Source organism: Ipomoea nil, unplaced genomic scaffold (assembly GCF_001879475.1).
Source record: "Ipomoea nil cultivar Tokyo-kokei standard unplaced genomic scaffold, Asagao_1.1 scaffold0982, whole genome shotgun sequence".
NCBI lineage: Eukaryota > Viridiplantae > Streptophyta > Magnoliopsida > Solanales > Convolvulaceae > Ipomoea > Ipomoea nil.
Genome location: NW_017617410.1, coordinates 500,006 through 521,994, shown reverse-complemented (window position 1 = coordinate 521,994; position 21,989 = coordinate 500,006). Strand labels below are relative to the sequence as shown.

The following is a 21,989-nucleotide window of genomic DNA, read 5'->3' as shown; positions in this document are numbered from 1 at the left end:
CATCTACATCAGAGGATAAATGGGGGAGAATTCACTACTTTTGAGGCCAAAATGCCATGGTGGCAGAGAGAGAATCAAGAGAGAGAAGGGGTGGGGAGCATCTGCAAATGTTGGGATATTACTCTGCCCAAGAAAAAAAATTAATGATGGAGGAAAGAGAACCAATAGAGAAATGACATGCTTATTTTTTATATATTTTTTTTTATAAAATCAGTTTTGATTTTTTTTTCCCTCCCCTCCCACATTATTCTCTTTCCTACTCACTCTTACATTCTCCCCTAATATCTCCAACTGATATGGATGCCTTAATTAGATTTTATTTGGAGGTTGAGTGGTTAACTACTAAGTTCATTACATTAATATTGAATTAATTAAGATAATTAAAACTATTCAATAATTTTTTCAATTGGTTTAATTATTAAGTGACATTGGTAGATAATATATTTTTGGATCCAATGCTACATACCCTCATATATTCCCCCTACAAACTTTGCCCCTTCAATCAGTTCATTAGCACTCAATAAATTAAAGTCATATTATGAAGGAAAGTTTGGAGGAGAAATTCATGATGAATAAAGTGTATTTTCTTACATTTTTTAGATAATGGTTAATATTCTCTTTGTTATTGTGTTTCAATGAAGAATCATGAAAAATCAACTTAGTTAATGTGACTGATCGTATATTCTCACTCCTTAAGAGAGGTCGGAAGTGTTCAAACCCCTTCTTGTATAGAAATAGGTGTCTCCTATCATTAGGTCCTGCTCACGACACTCATGGTTTAACAAAAAAAAAAAAAATTGTGAGTTTTTTTTTTTTTTTAAATCACAGAGAGGGAACCCAAAACAACTAAGACCAAAAAATATAATTTCAGTTTGTATTTAAAAAAAAATTTAAAAACCGTGATACTGTAATTTTTTAATAATGGAAGTGTAAAAAATGACATAAAATTGTAAAATTGATTGAGGAACCAACCGGAGTCTAAAATATTCTGAAAACAATATCATGTGGATTACAAACACATTTCTAGGCTTCCAAGTTCCAACAGGTTCTAACTACTCTCTTTCTATCTGAATGGTAACATGGGTAATATTGTACTCTGTTTTAATATAGTCAATTACCTTGTCCAGTACAATGTCGGCATCTGCTTCCTTCTTGATCTTTACATGGCAGGCTAACAGCACTTTCCCCACTGTTATTGCCCATATATGCAACTCATGAACTGCAACAACCTCCTCCATCTCACAAAGCCCCTGCTCAAGCCTGGTTGCATCAATCTCTCGGGGGGTGCTCTCCATCAATACCTCGAGGATATTGCGTATCATCCTTATGGTCGTCACCAGCACGAGCACAGAGAAGATTAGAGTGCAGAAGAGATCGATGATCTTCCATTCTGGTTTGTACCATATGATTGCCCCGCCAATCATCACGCCCACGCTCTGAATAGAATCCCCGAGTACGTGAAGATAGGCCCCCTGCACATTTATGTTCCTTTCCTTCTTCTTTCCACCTTTTGATCCGTTTTCACCCTCGGAGCAAGCCTTAAGTAGGGGATGTGTATGATCTGACTCGTGTTCGTTGTGGCCAGAATGCCCCTCGTGATGGTCATGGTGTTGAACGATTGTAACTCCATCATGGCTATGCCCATGATCATGCCCTCCATGCCCATGATCATGCCCTCCGTGCCCATGGTCATGGCCATGTCCATGTCCATGTCCATGTCCATGGTCATGACCAAGCAAGACAGCCATAATTATATTGACCACTAATCCAAAAGCAGAAACTGCAAACATGAGGGATCCCTGGACTTCACCTGTATCATTTATCAGTCTATCAATAGCCTCATAAACAAGGATCCCAGCAAGAAGCCATATCATTTGAATAGAAACCAACGCCCCAAGAATCTCAATCCTGAAAAACCCATAGGACTGGCGCGGGGTAGCTTCCCATCCTGCCGCCCACAGTGAAAACAACGATATTGCAAAAGCTGCAACATCTGACAACAAATGAGCCGCATCCGTCAATATCGCAAGACTGTTTGCTTTAATACCTCCAATAACTTCAACAGTCATAAACACGACACAGAGTACCACAGCAATACAGAGTTTTTTCATGGCTGCCGAGCGCTCTTGTGTGTCCTTCAAACTGGTTTTAGCATCTGCAAACCCACATGGTGCTTCCCCACACAATTTACTCCCAACAGCACCCCTCTCCTGTGCTGGGACATCACCGCTTACCTGAATTACTTGGTCATGCTCTGAGATCCGTACATCCATCTGAACACGCAAGAGAGAAAAATTATCAGATAAATGTTTTTTTATTATCAAACTTAAACACATCAACTGTGGACTTCTCTGAAAATGACATTGAAGGTGTAAGAATGAGATTTTAAGTAATGATTCAATAAGAACTACCTAATGTATGAGAAGAATGAAGGAAAGGAAACAGAAAATGGAGCATAACTGAGAGAACAATCAGTTGTATTTTTCAGAAAGCACAAATCTGGATTGAGGATACCAAGGTCATTCCCAGGTTAATGAAAACTGCTCAACCATAATTCGTTAATTGCAGAAAAACTAACTATTAAACTGCAATAAATGGCCACGATTATGAAATATCTTCGTCATACATATGGAATCATAATTGATGTCTTGGCATCAAAGAGGAACTACCTTAAAACTTTCAAATATAGGACACATGCCCAAGGTATATTCATTAGAACAATCACTATATCACCTTTAACTGAATTTTCAAAACTTTTCTTCTGAGCAGCCAAACATAAGACTGACACAGATATCAAACCAAATCAATGCTGAATATATTTTGAACTCAAATAGAAAATCAGTAACCAATGAGCAAGTCAACAAATTTATTTTCAAACAAGCCCTGGATCTAGAAAACTAATAATTACCATAGCTATTTGAGTTGGTATTCATTTTCCCTCCTTTATAAGGGGAAGAGAGAGGGTTAACCCAAAGAACAGACCATTTATGAGGAAACAAAAGCAGAATTAAGCCCACTGTTAGAATCAATTGATTTCAAGTTCCACAACTAGAGTAGGGCAAGAAGCCTTCATCAGAACAAGAGAACTTTATTACAACTATAAACGAGGTAATCAACAAGAAAGCAACAGATAATATATACAGATTTAGTGAATCAGTTCAACACAAATTCAGACGTCCTATCAATCGCCAATGAAAGATATGCAACATATTGGGGGGGGGGGGGGGGGGGGGGGGTGAAAAACAGTTGCAAAGCCATAAACTGTCATATCAATGCCCCCAACACCAATCTTCTACAACTAAGAAGAAAGAGACCCAAATATCAACTGGGAGTGAGAACTGGAATCAAGATAACTTAAAACCCAACAAGTGCAAAACTTCAGATCTCTCCCCGCCCAAAATTCCATGGTAGAATCAGAGTTCATCCATATAAATACAAGGAACACAGAAAAAAGTGCAGTGAAGGTATATACCTCTGATTGGAACAGTTAGCGGCCCTTGAATAGAGATTTTCAACCGCCCAGGAAAGAGATTCCACTTTTGCAATATACTATACAGTACCCAAAGGCCTATTTATAAAACAAGGAAGAATGATAAGCAAACCACCAAAATCCATCCAATACGGCGATACCTACCGAATAAGGATTGTAATTCAACAAGGAATACGAATGTATTTAGTAACATTTCTTTTTATTTTCACTTTTTTTTTGAGATAAATTCTTTTTATTCTTACTAGTATTTGCACCCGTGCGATGCACGGAATAGATTTGTTGTAATATATTAATAATATATGAATCGATATATAATTATTTAAATTAGAACATCAAATATTATATAGTACAATTAAAGATATGATTTGGATCGTTAATATATTTTGATGTTATCATTGCTTGAATTTGTGCAAATAATTGCTCAAATTAATAGCTATATTTAGATGTACGCATGCGGTGCTATAACTTTGAAGATTTTATTTATCATTGTTTAGTATTTTCATAAAATAGGCAAATGTGCTCGTTCTCTAACAACTCAGTTATAGAATTGCTATCCTTATTTACTTGTATGGAAGATATATTTTTTTGTCAAGATATATAGCAATTTTTCATTTTAAAAAAAAAAACTTAATATCACCGATTATATTTACACATTATTGAAACCTCTTTGTAGACGACATTGGTAGTGGCAACACAATCTTGTTCATCTTCGTCTAGAGCTAACACTTTCAATCCATCAAGACGGGTTACTTGGGTGAAAATATATAATGGTAGAATATCACTCAATTAGTTATCCTTTTATGTTTTCAGTTAATTAGTAATATCAGATTCATTTTTAGCCTTTTTTTTTCAGTCAATTAGAATATCAAATGCAGTTATATTTTTACCTAATTTTTGTTCCATTTTTATTCGATGATGTAGATATTATTATTGAAATATTTCGGTTCTGTTTTTAATTTACCTTTACTATTGTTTAAAATATGCATTTACTATTGAAAATGTAGAATATTATTATTGAAATATATTCCTCCAATTTTTAATTTCCATTCCATTTTTAATTAAAATTCAATTATCTGACCATTTCTTTTTTTATTTTAGTCAATTATGGATCATTTTTTATTTGCAATCAATTATTAATATTCATTTCCTTTTATATTTTCAGTAAATTAGTAATAATAGATTCATTTTCAGTCAATTATTATTTTTTTATTTTCAATCAATTAGTCAATTATAATATAGATACAGTGGTATTTTTACCTAATTTCCGTTCCATTTTAATTTGATGATGTAGAATATTATTAATAAAATATTTTCGTTCCATTTTTAATTTACCTTTATTATTTTTTAAAATATGCCTTTACTATTTGATTATGTAAAAATATTATTATTGAAATATTTCCTTTCCATTTTTAATTTTCCTTTACTTCTCAAAAAAAAAAAAAAAAAAAAAAAAAAAAAAAAAAAAAAAAACTTTGGACTTCTCAATACTTGTCCACATTAATGGGGAAGCAATTATATTTGTAAGAGGAGCTGCTCCTCTTATTGATGGCACGTCATTTACCAAGGAGGCCACGGGCTCTCTTTTGTCTTTTATTTATTTATTTTTATTTTTTATTTTAATTTTATTTTGTATATCGTTTTGTTTGGATTATTATTATTATTATTATTATTATTATTATTATTATTATTATTATTATTATTATTATTGACAATTTCACCAAAATTTTAACAATTTCGCTATTTTAACAATTTATCTTTAATCAAAACACTAAAATATTATTTAATAACTCAGTAATTTGCTCCAAACTGCTAAAAACTAAAACAACACATATATTTTGGGTTAAATAAATAATAAATAACTAAAAAAAAAGAAGACAAAGCTAAGGATTCTTAAATAAGAACCTTTTGACTTCTCAATACTTACCACATTGATGGACAAACAATTATATTTGTACCCCTTATATAGAAGAGCTCAAGAGCTCATCTTTTCAAACATTTTCAATGTGGGGTCAAAATGATCCCACATCATTTACAAAGGGAGCCCGTGGCTCCCCTTTGTTTTTTTTTTTTTTTTTTTTGTTAATTTTAATTTTAATTTATATATAATTTTGTTTGGATTATTATTATTATTATTATTATTATTATTATTATTATCATTATCATTATCATTAGTATTAGTAGTAGTAGTAGTAGTAGTATTTTCACCTGTGCGATACACGTAATGAATTTGTTGTAATATATTAAGAATATTTGGATCGATATATAATTATTTAAATTAGAATATCAAATATTATATAGTGCAATTGAAGGTATGGTTTGGATTGTTTGTGTTTTTATGTTATCATTTCTTGAATTTGAGTAAATAATTGCTCAAATTAATAGATAATGTGTAGATATACGCATGCAGTGTTGTAGCTTTGGTGATTTTATTTATCATTGTTTAGTATTTTTATAAATTAGGCAAATGTGCTTGTACTTTAGCAACTCAGTTATAAGAATGAATTGATATCCTAATTCATTTGTATGAAAAATATATTTTTGTCTAGATATATAGCAATTTTGCCATTAAAAAAAACATAATATCACCGATTGTATTTACACATTATTGAAACATCTATGTAGACAACATTGGTAATAGCAACACAATCTTGTCCGTTTTCGTCTAGAGCTAACACCTCCAGTCCATCACGATGGGTGACTCAGGTGAAAATATATAATGGTAGAATATCAGTCAATTAGTGATCCTTTTATATTTTTAGTCAATTAGTAATATCAGATTCATTTTCAGTCAATTATTCTTTTTTATTTTCAGTCAATTAGTCAATTAGACTATTAGATGCAGTGATATTTTTACCTAATTTTCGTTCCATTTTTAATGGATGATGTATAATATTTTTATTAAAATATTTCCGTTATATTTTTAATTTACTTTTATATTGTTTAAACTTTAAAATATGCATTTACTATTGATGATGTAGAATATTATTTTTGAAATATTTCTGTCTAATTTTTAATTTTTGTTCCTTTTTTAATTAAAATTCAATGATCTTGACAATTTTTTTTTTTTTTTTTTCATTCTAGTCAATTAGTCAATTACTCAATTAGAAATATTATTGTTACCAATTAAGCTTTATTAATTTTTTACTAATTAATTAATATTCATATTAATTTGGCCGGAAATGTTGAAAATGAGGATTTTACTTTTATTAATAGTATAGATAGATTAATTTCATTTTGAAATCATTGGTTCACATATTTGAATTAATTATTTTTTCATTAATTATTCGTATAGTAAACATAAATGATATTGCAATAATTAATTTATGATATTTATCAAATTGTACCTTTTTTAAAATATAAAATTTTCACATGTTTATGGGTTAAAAAAATTTTAAAATTATTTTTGTTTTTAAAATATTTTCCAGCAACCCAAACACTCCATTACTCTCCCATCAAAAACTGATAAAGAAAAATCATTTTATTAAAAAATTAAAACTAATTAAATTAAATCTAATCATGCTATATTTATTGTGACTGTATATTAATTTCATTTTGAAATCATTGGTTTGAATTATTTATTTTTTCTTTAATTATTCTCATTGTAAACATAAATAATATTTCAATAATTAATTTATGATATTTATCAAATTGTACCTTTTTTAAAATTATTTTGAATACACATTATACATTTTATATATATATATATATATATATATATATATATATATATATATATATATATATATATATATATAGAGACACACACACACACAAACACGCGCACTTTTAATTCTATATTAATAAGTATAGTCTGTGTATATACTTTAAGAAAATATTCATTATTGAAAATGAGATATAATTTAAAAAGAAAATTATTAATCAGATTACCTAATATAATTGTCCTACTAATTGATTACATGCTACTATGTATAATTCATATATTTGAAGACTTGTTAAAGCTAAATACCTATTAATTGCCTTAATAATAATTAAGATAATTTTGAGTCAATCAATATTCAATAGTACTAAAAGTATTACTTTGAATTTTTATAAATAAGATATAATATTATTAAACCGAAATAATTAAAAATAATGTGTCCATAGTACAAAAGATTTTAAAATAATAATTTTTATTGCCTAATAGAATTTGTCAATTATTAAACATTAGTTATGGAAGATTTTACTTTTATTAATTGTATTGATATATAGTGTTGCAAATAATAATTTATTCCATATAAAATTACACCGAAATTATAGTATAGATATAGATTGATGTAAATTATGCTAGAACTTGAAGGGAAATCTCGTATCAGAAGGGGTAAGGGAAATTTTTATGGAAGATTTTACTTTTATTAATAGTATAGATATAGATTTGTGTAAATTATTATTTACTTTTATTAATAGTATAGATAGATTAATTTCATTTTGAAATCATTGCTTCACATATTTAAATTATTTAGTTTTTCTTTAATAATTATTATAAACATAAATGATATTGTACCAATTAATTTATGATATTTATCAATTTGTATTTTTTTAAAAAAATATAAGATTTACACATGTTATTAGATGTTAAAAAATATTTTAAAATTATTTTTTATTAGTAAGTATTTTTATTTTAAAAATATTTTCCGGCAACACAAACCCTCCCTTGGTCTCCTATCAAAAACTAATAAAGAAAAGTCATTTCATTAAGAAAATTAAAACTAATTAAAGTAAATCTAATCATGCTATATTTATTTGTAATTGTACATTAATTTCATTTTGAAATCATTGGTTCACATATTTGAATTACTTATTTTTTTTCTTTTAATTATTATAAACAAAAATGATATTATACTAATTAATTTATGACATTTATCGAATTGTATTTTTTAAAATATAGTGTTTTACTCGTTCGTTGCACGAAAAATTTTTGTTATTAAGAATTTAAAATTGAAAATAGACAAAAATGAAAAGATGTTAAACTCTACAATATATAATAATATAGTTGGACTTTTATATATTTGGTCAAGTATCTATTTTTATAACATACAAAATTTAAATTTTGTATGGTTAATATAATCTCTAAACATTACAGATTGTCAGATTTAGATAAATTTATAGAAAAAATTTACATAATTAAGTTGATTTATTCCTAATTATATTTCATATATATTCTAATTCTAAAAATATGTATAATAGCTATCAAAATTATAAATACTTAGAAATCAATTTAAAAATGTAAATTTCAAATTTTGTATGAGTAAATTTAAACTCTAATCAGACGCATTTCCTTATATGATTGTATAATACACTGTATATACACATAATATTTATTAATATGTACATAGGAAAGTTATATAATATAATTTCATTAATTAAAATTTATATTGATAGATTTTATTGAGCAGTTAGCATTATTAGGATTGTTAGAATAATTCTATGTTAGTTTCCTATCATTTAGCTCTTCTTTGTGTATATAAAGCCTGTAACCTCATTCTCTAAAATACACTGAAATAAACACTATTATGTGCACTCATCGATTTATGATTAAAAATTACATTTAGAAATTAAAAAAAAAAAAGTAACATTTAAATTTTGTATTATTATTAGTATAGTGCATAAGTGCATGTATTATCTAAAAAAGTGTATGTATGTATATTTATTTAAAATTATAAATATTTATGTTTTGTTAATTTTATAATTTCATTTTTCTTAATTATATTTCATATTTTATTAATTATAATTTAATGAAATTGTCACAAATATTTCCATGGAAGAAATCTTATATTCATTATTGAAAAGAGATATAATTTAAAAAGGAAATTATTAATTAGATTATCTTAATATAATTGTCTTACTAATTGATTCTATGCATATATAATTCATATATTTGAAGACTTTTTAAAGCTAAATACCTATTAATTGCCTTAATAATAATTAAGATTATTTTTAGTCATTCAATATTCAATAGTACTAAAAGTATTACTTTGATTTTTTATAAATAAGATATAATATTATTAAATCGAAATAATTAAAAATAATGTGTCCATAGTACAAAAGATTTTATAATGGTAATTTTTATTGCCTAATAGAATTTGTCAATTATTAAATATTATTTATGGTAATTATGCTAAATTTACAACATCAAATAATATCTCAAAATCAACTTAGTACTTAAAACTGAAATTACTATACAACAATATTTTTTCCTCAAAATAACAAATAATTAAACTTTATTCCTTCTCAACTTGAATTCATCCCAAATTCCTATCATGTTCACCTGTATAAATAATTTAACACAAAAATAGAATGTAGACAAAAATTAGCATAAGCTAAGCAAGTTTCACTTCACACCGTAAAATAATGGCTTGGATTTTTTATATTTTCAAAACTCATATGATTTCATACTTTTCCAAAATACATGTGGAGTTATACATTTCCGAAACTGAATCATAACTGATGTGATACCCCCTCATGGGATTTCAAACCCAATGAGTAGTAAATAGTCCAAGTAAACAGTACTCACTCTTACAGCATATTTCTAATGAAAGCACCATGAAAATTTCAAAAAAACAGTACTCACTCTTACTTGGACACCACACAATATATTAATTTCTCAAAATTTTATTATTTCTCCCGAAATAAATAGTTTCTCCACAAAAATACAATTTTCTCCAGAATATATAATTTTATCCAGAATATATAATTTTCTCAAAATACATTTTTCAAAAAAAAAAAAAAAATTCTCCACATGATTTGTCCAAAATATAATTATAGATAAATGTACTTGTGTTCACATGAATAACATATATCATATAATATCACATATAATATCAATACATACAATATACTCAGGAAAAATAATAATTTTGGTGAATATAAAATGTTACTCTTGAAGGCAAACTTTCTATCAACCTTAATAGCATCCTAACCACCTTGATAAGAAACCTGTGAATCAAATAATAAATCCAATAATAATAATAACCGAAGCATATTATTCATTGATCATCATCATCAATCTAACAAACTTAGATTTAAACAAAAGAATTTGGAGAATAGAAACAATTACCTGAAGTAGAGATTAAGTGAATGAGTTTTGCTAGGATTGAAGAAGACGTAGGAATAGATAGATAATCAAGAAGAACCAGTAGTGTGAGGGAAGATGAATGAATGTCAAAGTCTATAATTTGTATTTATAGGTGTAAAATAATAATTCGAAAGGAAAGTATAATAATTTATTTTAAAAATACAGAAAATAAAGTAAGTAAGGTAATAAAATTATTATTATTATTATTATTATTATTATTATTATTATTATTATTATTATTATTATTATTATTATTATAGGGATATAGATTAAAATAAATATTAATTGTATATAATGTCTCTATATATATATATATATCACACGAAATATTTACTATATTTAATTATTTAATTATTCTTTTACTACCTAATTTATATATTATTAGTATCAATATATACATATATATATATATATATATATATATAGGTTTACATTCAGGTAAAAACACATCTTAAAATATAAACTTGTGGACAATTTGAGGCCGTTGGATAGTGGTATTGGATGGTCCTGATGGTTGCTGATGCGTGTATGGTTTGTACGGTAAGTGTTGGTTGTTTTTATTTTTTTGGGGTTATTTGTGGTATTTTCCACATGGTTGTGACCTACTCTAATTAGTCCACATTCACAACATCCACGCGCATCATACTTCTTCAGAGTCTTGCGTATGTCCGCTTCTCGCTCTATCCCCGTGCGTTGTATACACTACCGAGCGTCGCATCATCGTTGCTTCTTCATCCTTCAATTTTGTCTTCCACGTAGCAATGGTAGTGAGTGAGGACCGCGGCACGTCAAAGAGGGGGGGGGGGGGGGGGGGCACCGCCGGCAACTGTCGGCCGAGGTACGTATTTCGCGTCGTTTTTGTATTTTTTTTTCAATTTCTTCTTGTGTTTTGCGCGTGTTTGTAGCCATCGTAGGTGGTTTGTGGGGTGGCAGAGTGGGTTTTTCGCCGGGCTTATGTCGGAATTTTAAGTTACGGTTTTTTTTTTTTTTTTTTTTGCATGGATTAGAGGGTTCAATTGCTATCTGTTTTTGAATCCAATGCCTAGATAATGTTAGTTTGAGTATTTTGTTGCTGTTTTTTATGCCTAGATGATGCTAGATTTTTCAAATTTAAGAGTTCAATGTTCAATGTTTTCCAATTGTGAATTAAAGATAAGTATTTTGTTGCTGATTTTGATGCCTAGATGATGCTAGTTTTTTTAAATTTAAGAGTTCAATGTTCAATGTTTTCCAATTGTGAATTAAAGATAAATAAGTTCTAAAGTTCGTGGTATTGGACTGTGTTCTGTGTTTGTTATGCAGGTTTTTTTTTTTTTTTTTTTCTTTACCTATTCGGCAGTGGGGGCTGGGATTTTGTTTGATTCCAATTCCTTTCAACTGTGTCATGCTTTGTATATAATGTTTGATGCTACTCAATGTTGGAGTCTTTGGAAATTTGACGTTAGATTTTGCTATATTGTCATTTCGTATGTGTAGTTATGGTGACAAAAAAATTCAAGAATATAAAATAAATGTGCAAGCATCAATTCGTAGTTAGGAGGTGTTTGTTTTAATTTTTTTTTTTTTTTAATTTGTCTGTTTTATTTTGTTGTTACCATTTTTTGGTTTCTACATTGTGTTCTGTTTTTGGGTACTTCATGAGTTTTTGTTATAGTGGTTTGGGTACTCGATCAGTGCATGTTAATTGTTGTAGGTGTGTGCATTGTTTGCCATTCTTGCGTGCTCAGGCTTAATATTTTTAGTTTGATTAATTTTGCTCTGTGCATTTCGTTTTGGCTTTATTTTATGCCTGTAAAATGGATTTCTTTAAAACCTTACTGATGTACAAATATAAGGATTTCAGTATTTAGATTAGTGTGATGTGGCATTTTTAATTGGATGTATTACTCCTTTAAATCTTAGCCATGTAATTACAATTTAATTGGGTGCTAATATTTAGTATTATTATAGTTGTGTGCATTGTTTTATTCTGTTTGTGTGCTAGAGTGGTTTAAGTGTGGTCATGGTGGGGTGGAAAACTGAAGGGAAAAATGCAATTGACGGATGCCTAGTATCTAATACATGAACCTTTTTGCAAACATGGTCACAATTGTTAACTTTAGATCATTTTAAGAGTCCTGCATTTGACAAGATATTAGCTGTTTATTCAATTATATTGCATTTGATTATAGTTGCGCATATGTTCATTTCTAAAATGATATGTTGCATTTTAGTCATTAAGTACTCATTCTGTACACTTCTTAGAAGCTTAAACCTTTGAAATTTTGAGTTAATCCTTTATTTATTTATTTATTTATTTTTGTTTGATTTTTTTTTTTAACGACAATGGCAGTTGTTCTTCTATTCTTTCATCACGCACTGATGTACCAAACTAAGTGTATTATTGAAACTCCTATATTGTTATTAGTCCTATTTAATTATAAGTTTTCATTGTTTCCCATTGCCATTGTTCGTTTCACTGGCGTGTGTTTTGTAGTTGTGTGCACTCTCAACGCAAACTGGGAGTGTTTAGCCACATCATTTTAGTATACTCACAATAAGGCCAAAATCATGGTCTATAGGTGCACACTGTGACTATTAGCGCAAAAAAAAACTTCAAATAATCCAATAATTAATATATATCATACTTAAAATAATTTTTGTTGTTGTGTTGTCTGGTTGTTGCAGGTAAGAAGTCAAAGGTATCTCATTCTCAACCTGGTGTCTCGCACAGTTGCAAGAGCGATGATGATTTTGTTTGGCCACCTTTGACGTTCCTTGCGAGACTGCAATAAGTCCCGGTGTGAAATGCTCCAATTTTTTTGCTCACGGTTGACAACTTGCAAATGCCCATGTTTATATTGTTTTTCCTTCTTTTTTTTTTTTTTTTTAAGGATGTTTTATAATTGATAGTACCACCGCTCAAATACTTATCAGGTCTTCACAACTATTGATTGTTAGATCCTAAATATGAAATATTTTTGTCATTGTTTGTTCTTACGGCTTCTATTTTATTTTAAATTTACATTTTTACGTGTTTTTCTATTTGTGTGCACAACCTACGCATTCTGGGAGGCTATATGTTTTCCAATTACCCCAGGATGAACCGTGTGCATATACATAGTCTATTGTGTGCAGTGGGGGTTTGCAAGTGTGGCACACACTCGTGCATGAATGTGGTAACATTTGTGCACACTTGTGCACTATTATGTGCATTTCTCCAACGTACGACAGCTTTACCATACACTTCAGATTGCTGAATGCATAATTAAAGTAGATTTGCACCCACTAAATCACATTCATGCATACGTCGCAAACCAGTAATTTCGTGTGCACATACGAACTAAAATGTGTGCACTTAATGTCTTAATCCACTGCACGGGGATTACTTTTTCGTTTTTATGCATGCACCAACTAATCAGTTAACTATTTATTTGTAAATCATGCACGTATGTAACAAAAGGCAGATTTCCAATTTCCATGTTCACACAACTGTTCACGTCTATGCACACATTAATTCTATTATGAAATTCCTCATTTTTTGTCATCTTTAAAAAAACCTTGCACGTAGTTACATGTGTCTGTGCACACATTAAATATGGATCCACCTATGTGCACGTATGCACATTCATGTGTGCAAGGCAACCACTAACTGTGCTACACAAAATACACTAGGTGTTGTCTACTTCTTGTGTGCGCCTTCACCCACAGACGTGTGCACGCTAACCCACATATTGTTCATTCACGGAAGCATGCTACATTGAAAATCATGAATTATAGTGTTATATTTATTCAATTATATGTCTTGTTAGAAAACAAATAGGTTTTCAGTCTATTTAAATCACAGTCCAACTACTTTTATATTTGTATTTAATACATTGCAAATTCTATTCTTCTTATGGTCTTATAAGTCATTTAAGAAAACAAACGAAGTGTAGTGTATTTAGTATGCACGAATTTGAATTAATGTCTGTGTGCATTTCATTAAAACACAAATATGTGTTCGTGAATGCACACAGTAACCACCATTATGAATCCATCACGTTTTTCGTGTTACATTTATACGTGCACATAGTTTCGTGTGGGTGTGCACACTGTGGTACATGGCGTTATACGTGCACATAGTTCAGGGGATGTACATTATTTTTGTACTGAGTGTACATTATATTGTATAATATATTTTCAGTACAAAAATAATGTGCATTCAGTATATTAAAAATGTACTTTTTATTATGGTCCACATAACACTGTGTGGACTATGATGCACACAATAATTTGCCGCCCCTCATCAACTCCCAATTATTCTGCATCTTCCCTTCCCTCATAGACGTTCGTGTGCTTCTTGAGAATTACTGTCCTTCTTACATTCAAATTCAAATCCTTCCCTTAATTAAGGCTTGCATTGAAATTGAATCATCCCTTAATTATAATTCCTATGATCCTGCGTGATATTCTTTAATTTCTAATATTATCCAATTTTACATTGTGAATGCATTACCTTAATTACCCTTATTTTAGATTACGCTTCTAATTAGTATATGCTGGGTTCTCTAAATCTGAGTCGTCAAATCTTCTAATCCAATGGTCTCATTTTGTCCACAAGTTTGTATTTTAAGGATGTTTGCATGTGAATGCAACCATATATATATATATATATATATATATATATATATATATATATATATATATATATATATATATATATATATATATATATTTATTTATTTATTTATTTATTTATTTATTAATGACCAAATTATTCTTTCCATAAACAGAATATATATGAATTTACATAAATGGCCCTAAGTTTGGGGGGGGGGGGGGGGGGGGGGGGGAAATTGGTTTGGAGGATTTTACTTATATATATATATATATAGATATATAGATATAGATATAGATAGACTAGTATAGTATCCGTGCCACGGATAATAACATATTTTCACTTTTTTTTTTTAGATAAATTCTTTTTATTTTCACTAGTATAGTATCCGTGCCACGGATAATAACATATATTCAATAATTATATTATTTATTAAATTTAAATAATGTAAATAAATATTCAAAATATTATATAATATTTTAATAATATTTTATTATAATAAAGTATAGAGTTAATTCCTCCGAAAATTAACCACATGTGGTTTTTTTTTTTTTTTTTTTTTTTTTTTTTTTTTTTTTTTAAGAATTAGGACCAACGAGTGGTTATTTTTTAAAACATGGAAGACCATTGGAGGTCATTTAAAACTCGGATGACCACAACTAGTAAATTGCTAATACTCGGAGGACCATTGGAGGTATTAATTCGTAAAGTATGTATAGTCCCTAATACCAAATATAATTTTGCTTTATGTTTTCCAATAATGCTCTTAGTGACATCACCACCGGAAACCCAGAGTAGAGCCGCATCGGTGGCAACACGCACGGTGGAGGACCAGGACCTCCTAGAATGTAGTACTAAAAAATCCAAGACGACCGGCGACACTCCACCATCCTTCGTGGAAGGGGTCGCGATGGATGAAGTTGAATAGACACCAGGAGGACGAAAGTGAATTCAATGCCTCAACCTGATAATGATACGGGGGTCAACCGGGAACTTCCAACAGAGACACAACAGAAGGTACCACCAGAGGCACAACCGAGGGCGGTTTCATTCAAGGACATGCTGACTGGAGAAACACCCAAAGAGGGACTACAAGAATACCCTGAATCGGACGATGATGATGTGGACTTAGACGAGGACCCGGAATGCCCTGAAATCCCATTAACTAGAGAAGATAAAATCTGGATGAGAAAGTCATGGCGTCAATCTCTAATTGTGAAAGTTCTAGGCAGAAAGGTGGGGTATACATCTCTAGCAAGACGCCTCAACGCCATCTGGAGACCCAAGGCGAAGATGGATGTTGTAGCTCTGGACGATATCTACCATGTGGTAAGATTTTGGTCTGTTGATGATTACGAGTTCACGAAGTACGGAGGCCCATGGACAGTGATGGATCACTACTTGATCGTGCAAGATTGGAAACCAAACTTCAACCCAAAATCGGACAAGACTGAATGTGTGTTGGTCTGGGTACGTTTTCCAGACCTTCCTATGGAATATTACGACTACCCATATCTAATGAAGTTGGGGAAGAGGATTGGAGAACCTAAGTTCATTGATGAATCGACAAGCGTAGGATCAAGTGGCCGTTTTGCGAGAATGTGCGTTGACGTTGACATCACCAAACCACTCTTATATAAGTTTTAGGCCAAACTGAAAGTCAGAAAGATTGAATATGAAGGGATCTACCATGTTTGCTTCCATTGTGGGATATACAGACATGCAGCAGAGAAATGCCCCCGACGTATGTCAGAGGACGGCGTGGAGGCGGCAGAAACTGGTGGCGCTCCGGGCAAAGGGAGAAAAGAACCAAATATGGAAACAGATCAGCCGGTACTGATTCGACCGGAAATTGTGGAGAGGTACGGTGCTTGGATGTTGGCCCCCAAAAGGAAATATCGAGAGAATCAACATAACAAAGGAAAGAATAACATGCAGAATGGAAAGGATATTAATGGAGTTCAAAATCCTAACAGCTCCAAAGGCAACGGGAAGCACATGCAAAACGGAAAAAATAAAGGGAAAGAGACTGCTGATCAAGGGATAGGATACGATTCCATGTTTGCGGTCCTTAGCGAGGATATTGCGGAGGAGATCAATGAGACAATCGCAGAGCCGAGTAAGGGTAACCATGCAGAAAATCACGTGCGCAGAATGGAGAAAAATAAGGCCAAAATCAAGGAGAAGACCAAGCGCCCTAACGTCTAGGTTTCTGAGAAACAAATCAATAATGAGAAAAATAAGAGACCTCATCCCATGCATGCACCAAGCTCGAACCCCACAACCGTTGCAGCTGTGGCTAGCACGTCCCGCACCCCTGTTAGAAGCAACCAAGTAGCGCGGGCGACACGCACACAGTCGCAAGGGGAAGCATGAGTGCAAAGACCTCGGTGAGCACCATCTGCCCTAACCATAATGATATTTCTGCCGCACAGGTAAGTATGGAAGTAGACTGTCATGAGCTTATTGGAGACCCTCCTTGTAACACCCCAAAATTTCGAAACTTTTAAAACTTATATAATAAAGGTAAACTCTCATTAAATCCCAAAACGGAGTATTACAAAACATAAGAGTGCGGGGTGCTATGCCACATCTGAGCTGGAGAACTCAGATGCACAGGCTAAACTAACTAAATATCCTCAGTACATCATCATGGCACGCAGGCCGAAAGGAAAAACTATCTATCTAATCCAAGTTATTCTAGCGCACTCTAGAAGCTAATCATCTGTGCCTGAAAGCCAAATATATCTGTTGAGTGAATGATGCTGGTAACCCACTCCAACGCGTTGAAATGCAATATAGGTAAATATATATATAGATATATGAAAACCATTTTGAAGCAGGAAGATATATACTTAGGAGACTCTAGCTTTAAAACCAGGAATAAAGTCGACAGGTAGGGATAAGCACGTTAAACAATGATAATCAGTTAAATAGAGATAATATCATAAAGAACATGTATCTAAGGTCACAGTTCACTTTCAATCATTCACATCAATATTCAAACAACATTCATGTCACACAAGCACACTTTGGTGGCGCCATGGGACCAATTGCATGCCCCGAACATGAGGGTTAGTACATATAGTACTAACACGCCCCCGCAACACCCTACCTCATACCGCAGCATGAAGGAGTTGACCGCAGCCAACTATATAGACCGTCGATAGTTTCAACGGCGGATCACAGCCCTACACACCGCTGACGCGCTAAGTTGGTGGACTGTGATCCTCTTTTGGGGACTGCGACCCTACACACCGCTTGACGAGCTCAGTCGGTGGGTCATAACCGATCAAATCCCTACACACCGCCTGAGGGACTCATTCGGTAGGCAATGATCTTCGGGGACTACGACCCTACACACCGCTGGCACATACACTCGGTGGATCGCAGCCGACCATAGCCCTACACACCGCCTGATCACTCATTCGGTGGACTATGGCCTTCCTCGGGCTAATGGCCCTACACACCGCCTGGCGCATCCAGTCGGTGGACCATAGCACACGAGGCCCATGTGGACCGCAGCCCAAGAAGTGAATCACTGACCGTAGTCAGGAGAATGAACCGCAGCTCATGAGTAACCAGTTTGACCGCAGCCAACTTCTGAACCGCAGCTCAGGAATAACCAATTCGATCGCAACCAAATTGGGGTATCATGCTCACATAACACATAGTAACACATAATAGCACACTGGGAAGGGGGAAATCGTATAAATAAACTTAAGCGTGATTATCCACATACTAAGAATAGTCCTAAGGGGTTCATACATCTTCCTCCTAGGCCAACGGGTTACCAATTCAACTAGCATGCAATAAACGAGACTCTTTTATCCTACGAACGGTACCCGAAACATCAACTAGACTCATGCACGACAAACGGAGTCCGTTGGGACACCACGGGAATTAGGGAACATCAAACGGGGAAGCCAAAGTCCCGAGGTGGGCAAAAACCAGCGGGTAGCCGGTGGGTGGAGGGCCACCCGCCGGCGATAAACTTCCGGGCAGCGGGCAGTCGCCTGCCCGCTGCCGGTGGCATCTCTTTGGGCAGCGGGTAGGTGGCGGGTCCCCCTACCCCCCCCCCCCCCACTGACTCTTTATCAAAATAAACGTACCGGGATCCTTCGTGGAACCCGAAACCATGCTTAGACACCTTTAAACGCAAGTAACGATACCACGTAGACAATTAATGGATCAAAAGCAAGGATCACATAGGACACATCCTATCACGACTTCTAAACATAATCAACACCCGAACATGTGAATTCCCACCCAAATATACCAAGAAAATCCCAATACGAAATTCATGATTCAACCTAGGGCTCTAATCATATTTAAATCAACAAGATCATAGTTCATCTTTAATATCAAGAAACATCAAGACTTATCAAGAATATCACACAATCATCAAGATCCTCTTATCATCATCAAGATTATCAAGATCACACATAAAATCATCTCATCAATCAACAAGCTTGCATCACAATTATCATATCAAGACACAAGCATATAGAGGAAGCCAAAGAAGAAAATTATAGCAAAGAAAATAGGTTTTGTTGAGACATGGGTTACCTCTTAGCCTTAATTAATCATCCCTTGGCTATAAAGGTTCTTCTCTAAGATTTTCATCCGATTGATCTCCCTAGGCTTGGTAGTGGTGAATCTCCCGGGAATATTTTCGTGTAATATAACTATGGGTGGTAAGGGTTCTAATTGCTTTCTAATCCCCTATTTATAGAATCAGGAATCCTAATCATAATCTGAATAGTAAAGACCTGCTTTCTTTATTCCTAATAGATATATAGGTTTAGGATTCCTAATTAGAATCTGATTTGCAAAAGGTTTACTTTCTTTATTCCTAATAGGCTTAAGACTCTAGTTTAGGTAAGGGTCTACAATCCATGGTGGACCACATTGATTAATTAAAGGGGATCCTTAACCAAATTAAATCCTTTTTAATTATTATTTAGCGGAATTAATTAAATAATTAATCCGGGATTGAAGGCGGTAACACGGGGTGTTACACACTCCTGACCTTAATGTGGATCACATGGAGGATGACCCATGGCACGAATGTGCAGAGGATGAGAGCCGGAGTAGCACCTCGGAAGAGGTGGCCTCTTAGGTTTCTCTTTGCTGTGTTTTCTTTTTTCTTGTTTATGTTGTTGCCTCTGTTGTGTCTTCTTATGAAGATTATAACATGGAATTGCCAAGGGGCAGCCTCTAAGGGGTTTCTTAGAGCTGCCATGACAATCATTAGGCAACACAAGCCTAATTGTTTCTGTGTTCTTAAGCCTAAATCCTCAGGTATCAGGGCTGATGAAACTTGCTTAAAACCTGGTTTCGATCAATGGTTGAGGGTGGAAGCGGTAGGGATGAGCGGAGGAATTTGGATCCTCTGGAACTCTAAGCTTGAACAACATCCGTACGAACCCGCAGTTTGTGTCCATGGAAATAAAAACCGGGAACAACATGGTATGGAATATCGCGATTGTGTATGGTAGCCCCTCACATAGCCTCCGTCACAAGCTTTGGATGGAGCTAGGGAGGAATCAGTGTGGGTTGCATGAAGCCTGGATCGCACTCGGAGACTTCAACTCTGTAACTAATAGTGAAGAGGTCAACTGCCCTGATAATTTTAACATGAGACGTAGCAAAGACTTTACAGATTGGATAACTTGAGAGAGCCTCATTGACCTTGGTTTCAGAGGCCTGCAATTCACTTGGAGGAGAGGAACGACTGTGAGCACTTTCAAAGCAGCTCGGCTCAATAGATGTCTTTGCACAGAAGCATGGCTTGATATTTACCCGAACGCGGTTGTCACTCATCTTTCGAACTTCTCGTCGGACCATAATCCAGTGTTGCTAACTCTGGCTGATAGGTTTGACGCTACTATGCCAAGGAGATTCCAGTATCAGGCCACGTGGGGGATGCACGAAGACTTTGAGAAAGTTGTTAATGAGACTTGGAACAAGACCTGTGGAACTGATTTTGATATTAGACTCAAAGCAACGGAAGAAGCGCTAAAGACGTGGAGTAAAAGCGCAATTGGCAACCTTGAAAAAAAAAGAAGGCAGCTCATGGTTAGGATTGATGGAATACAGAGAGCTAAGAGTTATGGCAAGAAGGGTGGACTAATCAAGCTTGAAGCGAAATTAAAGATCGAGCTAGAGGACATTTTACACATGGAAGAGTTAGCTTGGTTCTAAAGATCGAGAGAACAATGGATAGCCTCGGGAGATAGAAATACAAAGTATTATCACGCAATCACAAAAATAAAGAAAACCAAGACTCTCGTATCAAGTCTAAAAGATGGGGATGGCAATTGGGTCTCGGATGAAGATCGGATCATGAAAATGGTGCAGGACCATTTCCGATCTTTCTTCACGGAACATTCACCAAGCAGAGACGAAAGGTATGTTTGCCCAACTTAAATATTCAATACTAATGAATTATCTTTTTTATGCATAAAGGTCACTAGCGAGGAAATAAAGGAGGCCCTTTTTTTAGATGGACCCTCACAAAGCTCCGGGGTCTGACTGGTTTCATGCTGCGTTTTACCAAAAGACGTGGAGACAAATCAGACAGGATTTAATAGACAAAATCTTGGTTTTCTCCCAGACAGCTAAGATGCATAAATCCTGGAATGACACTTTGATTGCTTTAATCCCTAAAGTTCAGCATCCGGAGTTGATCACCCAATTCATACCAATTAGTCTTTATAATGTCAAGTACAAAATTGTAACCAAGTTCATTACTAGCCGACTTAAGAGCCTCATGACGCAAGTGGTAGGGGAAGAAAAAAGTAGCTTCGTACCACAGCGCCAGATCACGGATAATATTGTGGTCT

At 33.1% G+C, this 21,989-nt stretch overlaps 1 protein-coding gene and 1 long non-coding RNA gene across 6 annotated transcripts; one reads left to right on the top strand and one right to left on the bottom strand.

The window, feature by feature from the left end:
• Positions 1-928: 928 nt before the first annotated feature.
• On the bottom strand, positions 929-3,632 carry LOC109179989 (metal tolerance protein A2-like). 4 transcript variants are annotated; one of them, XM_019329463.1, is made up of 3 exons: positions 3,473-3,632; positions 2,670-2,781; positions 929-2,273 (listed from the first exon to the last, which is right to left on the bottom strand). In XM_019329463.1, the coding sequence occupies exons 2-3, from the start codon at positions 2,694-2,696 to the stop codon at positions 1,053-1,055; spliced, it is 1,248 nt and encodes a 415-aa protein (XP_019185008.1). In that variant the 5' UTR covers positions 2,697-2,781; positions 3,473-3,632; the 3' UTR covers positions 929-1,052. The 4 variants fall into 4 exon arrangements, with proteins under 4 accessions (XP_019185008.1, XP_019185011.1, XP_019185010.1 ...); XM_019329466.1 differs by lacking the exon at positions 2,670-2,781 and having other exon boundaries at positions 929-2,275; positions 3,476-3,631; XM_019329465.1 differs by lacking the exon at positions 2,670-2,781 and having other exon boundaries at positions 3,473-3,629.
• Positions 3,633-11,358: 7,726 nt separating this feature from the next.
• Positions 11,359-13,539, top strand: LOC109179958. Of its 2 annotated transcripts, none has more exons than XR_002054028.1 (2): positions 11,359-11,400; positions 13,230-13,539. It is a non-coding gene; the product is annotated as an uncharacterized LOC109179958 (long non-coding RNA). The 2 variants fall into 2 exon arrangements; XR_002054029.1 differs by lacking the exon at positions 11,359-11,400 and adding an exon at positions 12,891-13,123.
• Positions 13,540-21,989: the final 8,450 nt, after the last annotated feature.

Coding starts and splice junctions, on each gene's coding strand:
- LOC109179989 (XM_019329463.1), bottom strand. CDS start 2,696: ATGTGTCCTATATTTGAAAGTTTTAAG. Junction 2,274..2,669: donor CTATATTTGAAAGTTTTAAG/GTAGTTCCTCTT, acceptor TTGCGTGTTCAG/ATGGATGTACGGATCTCAGA.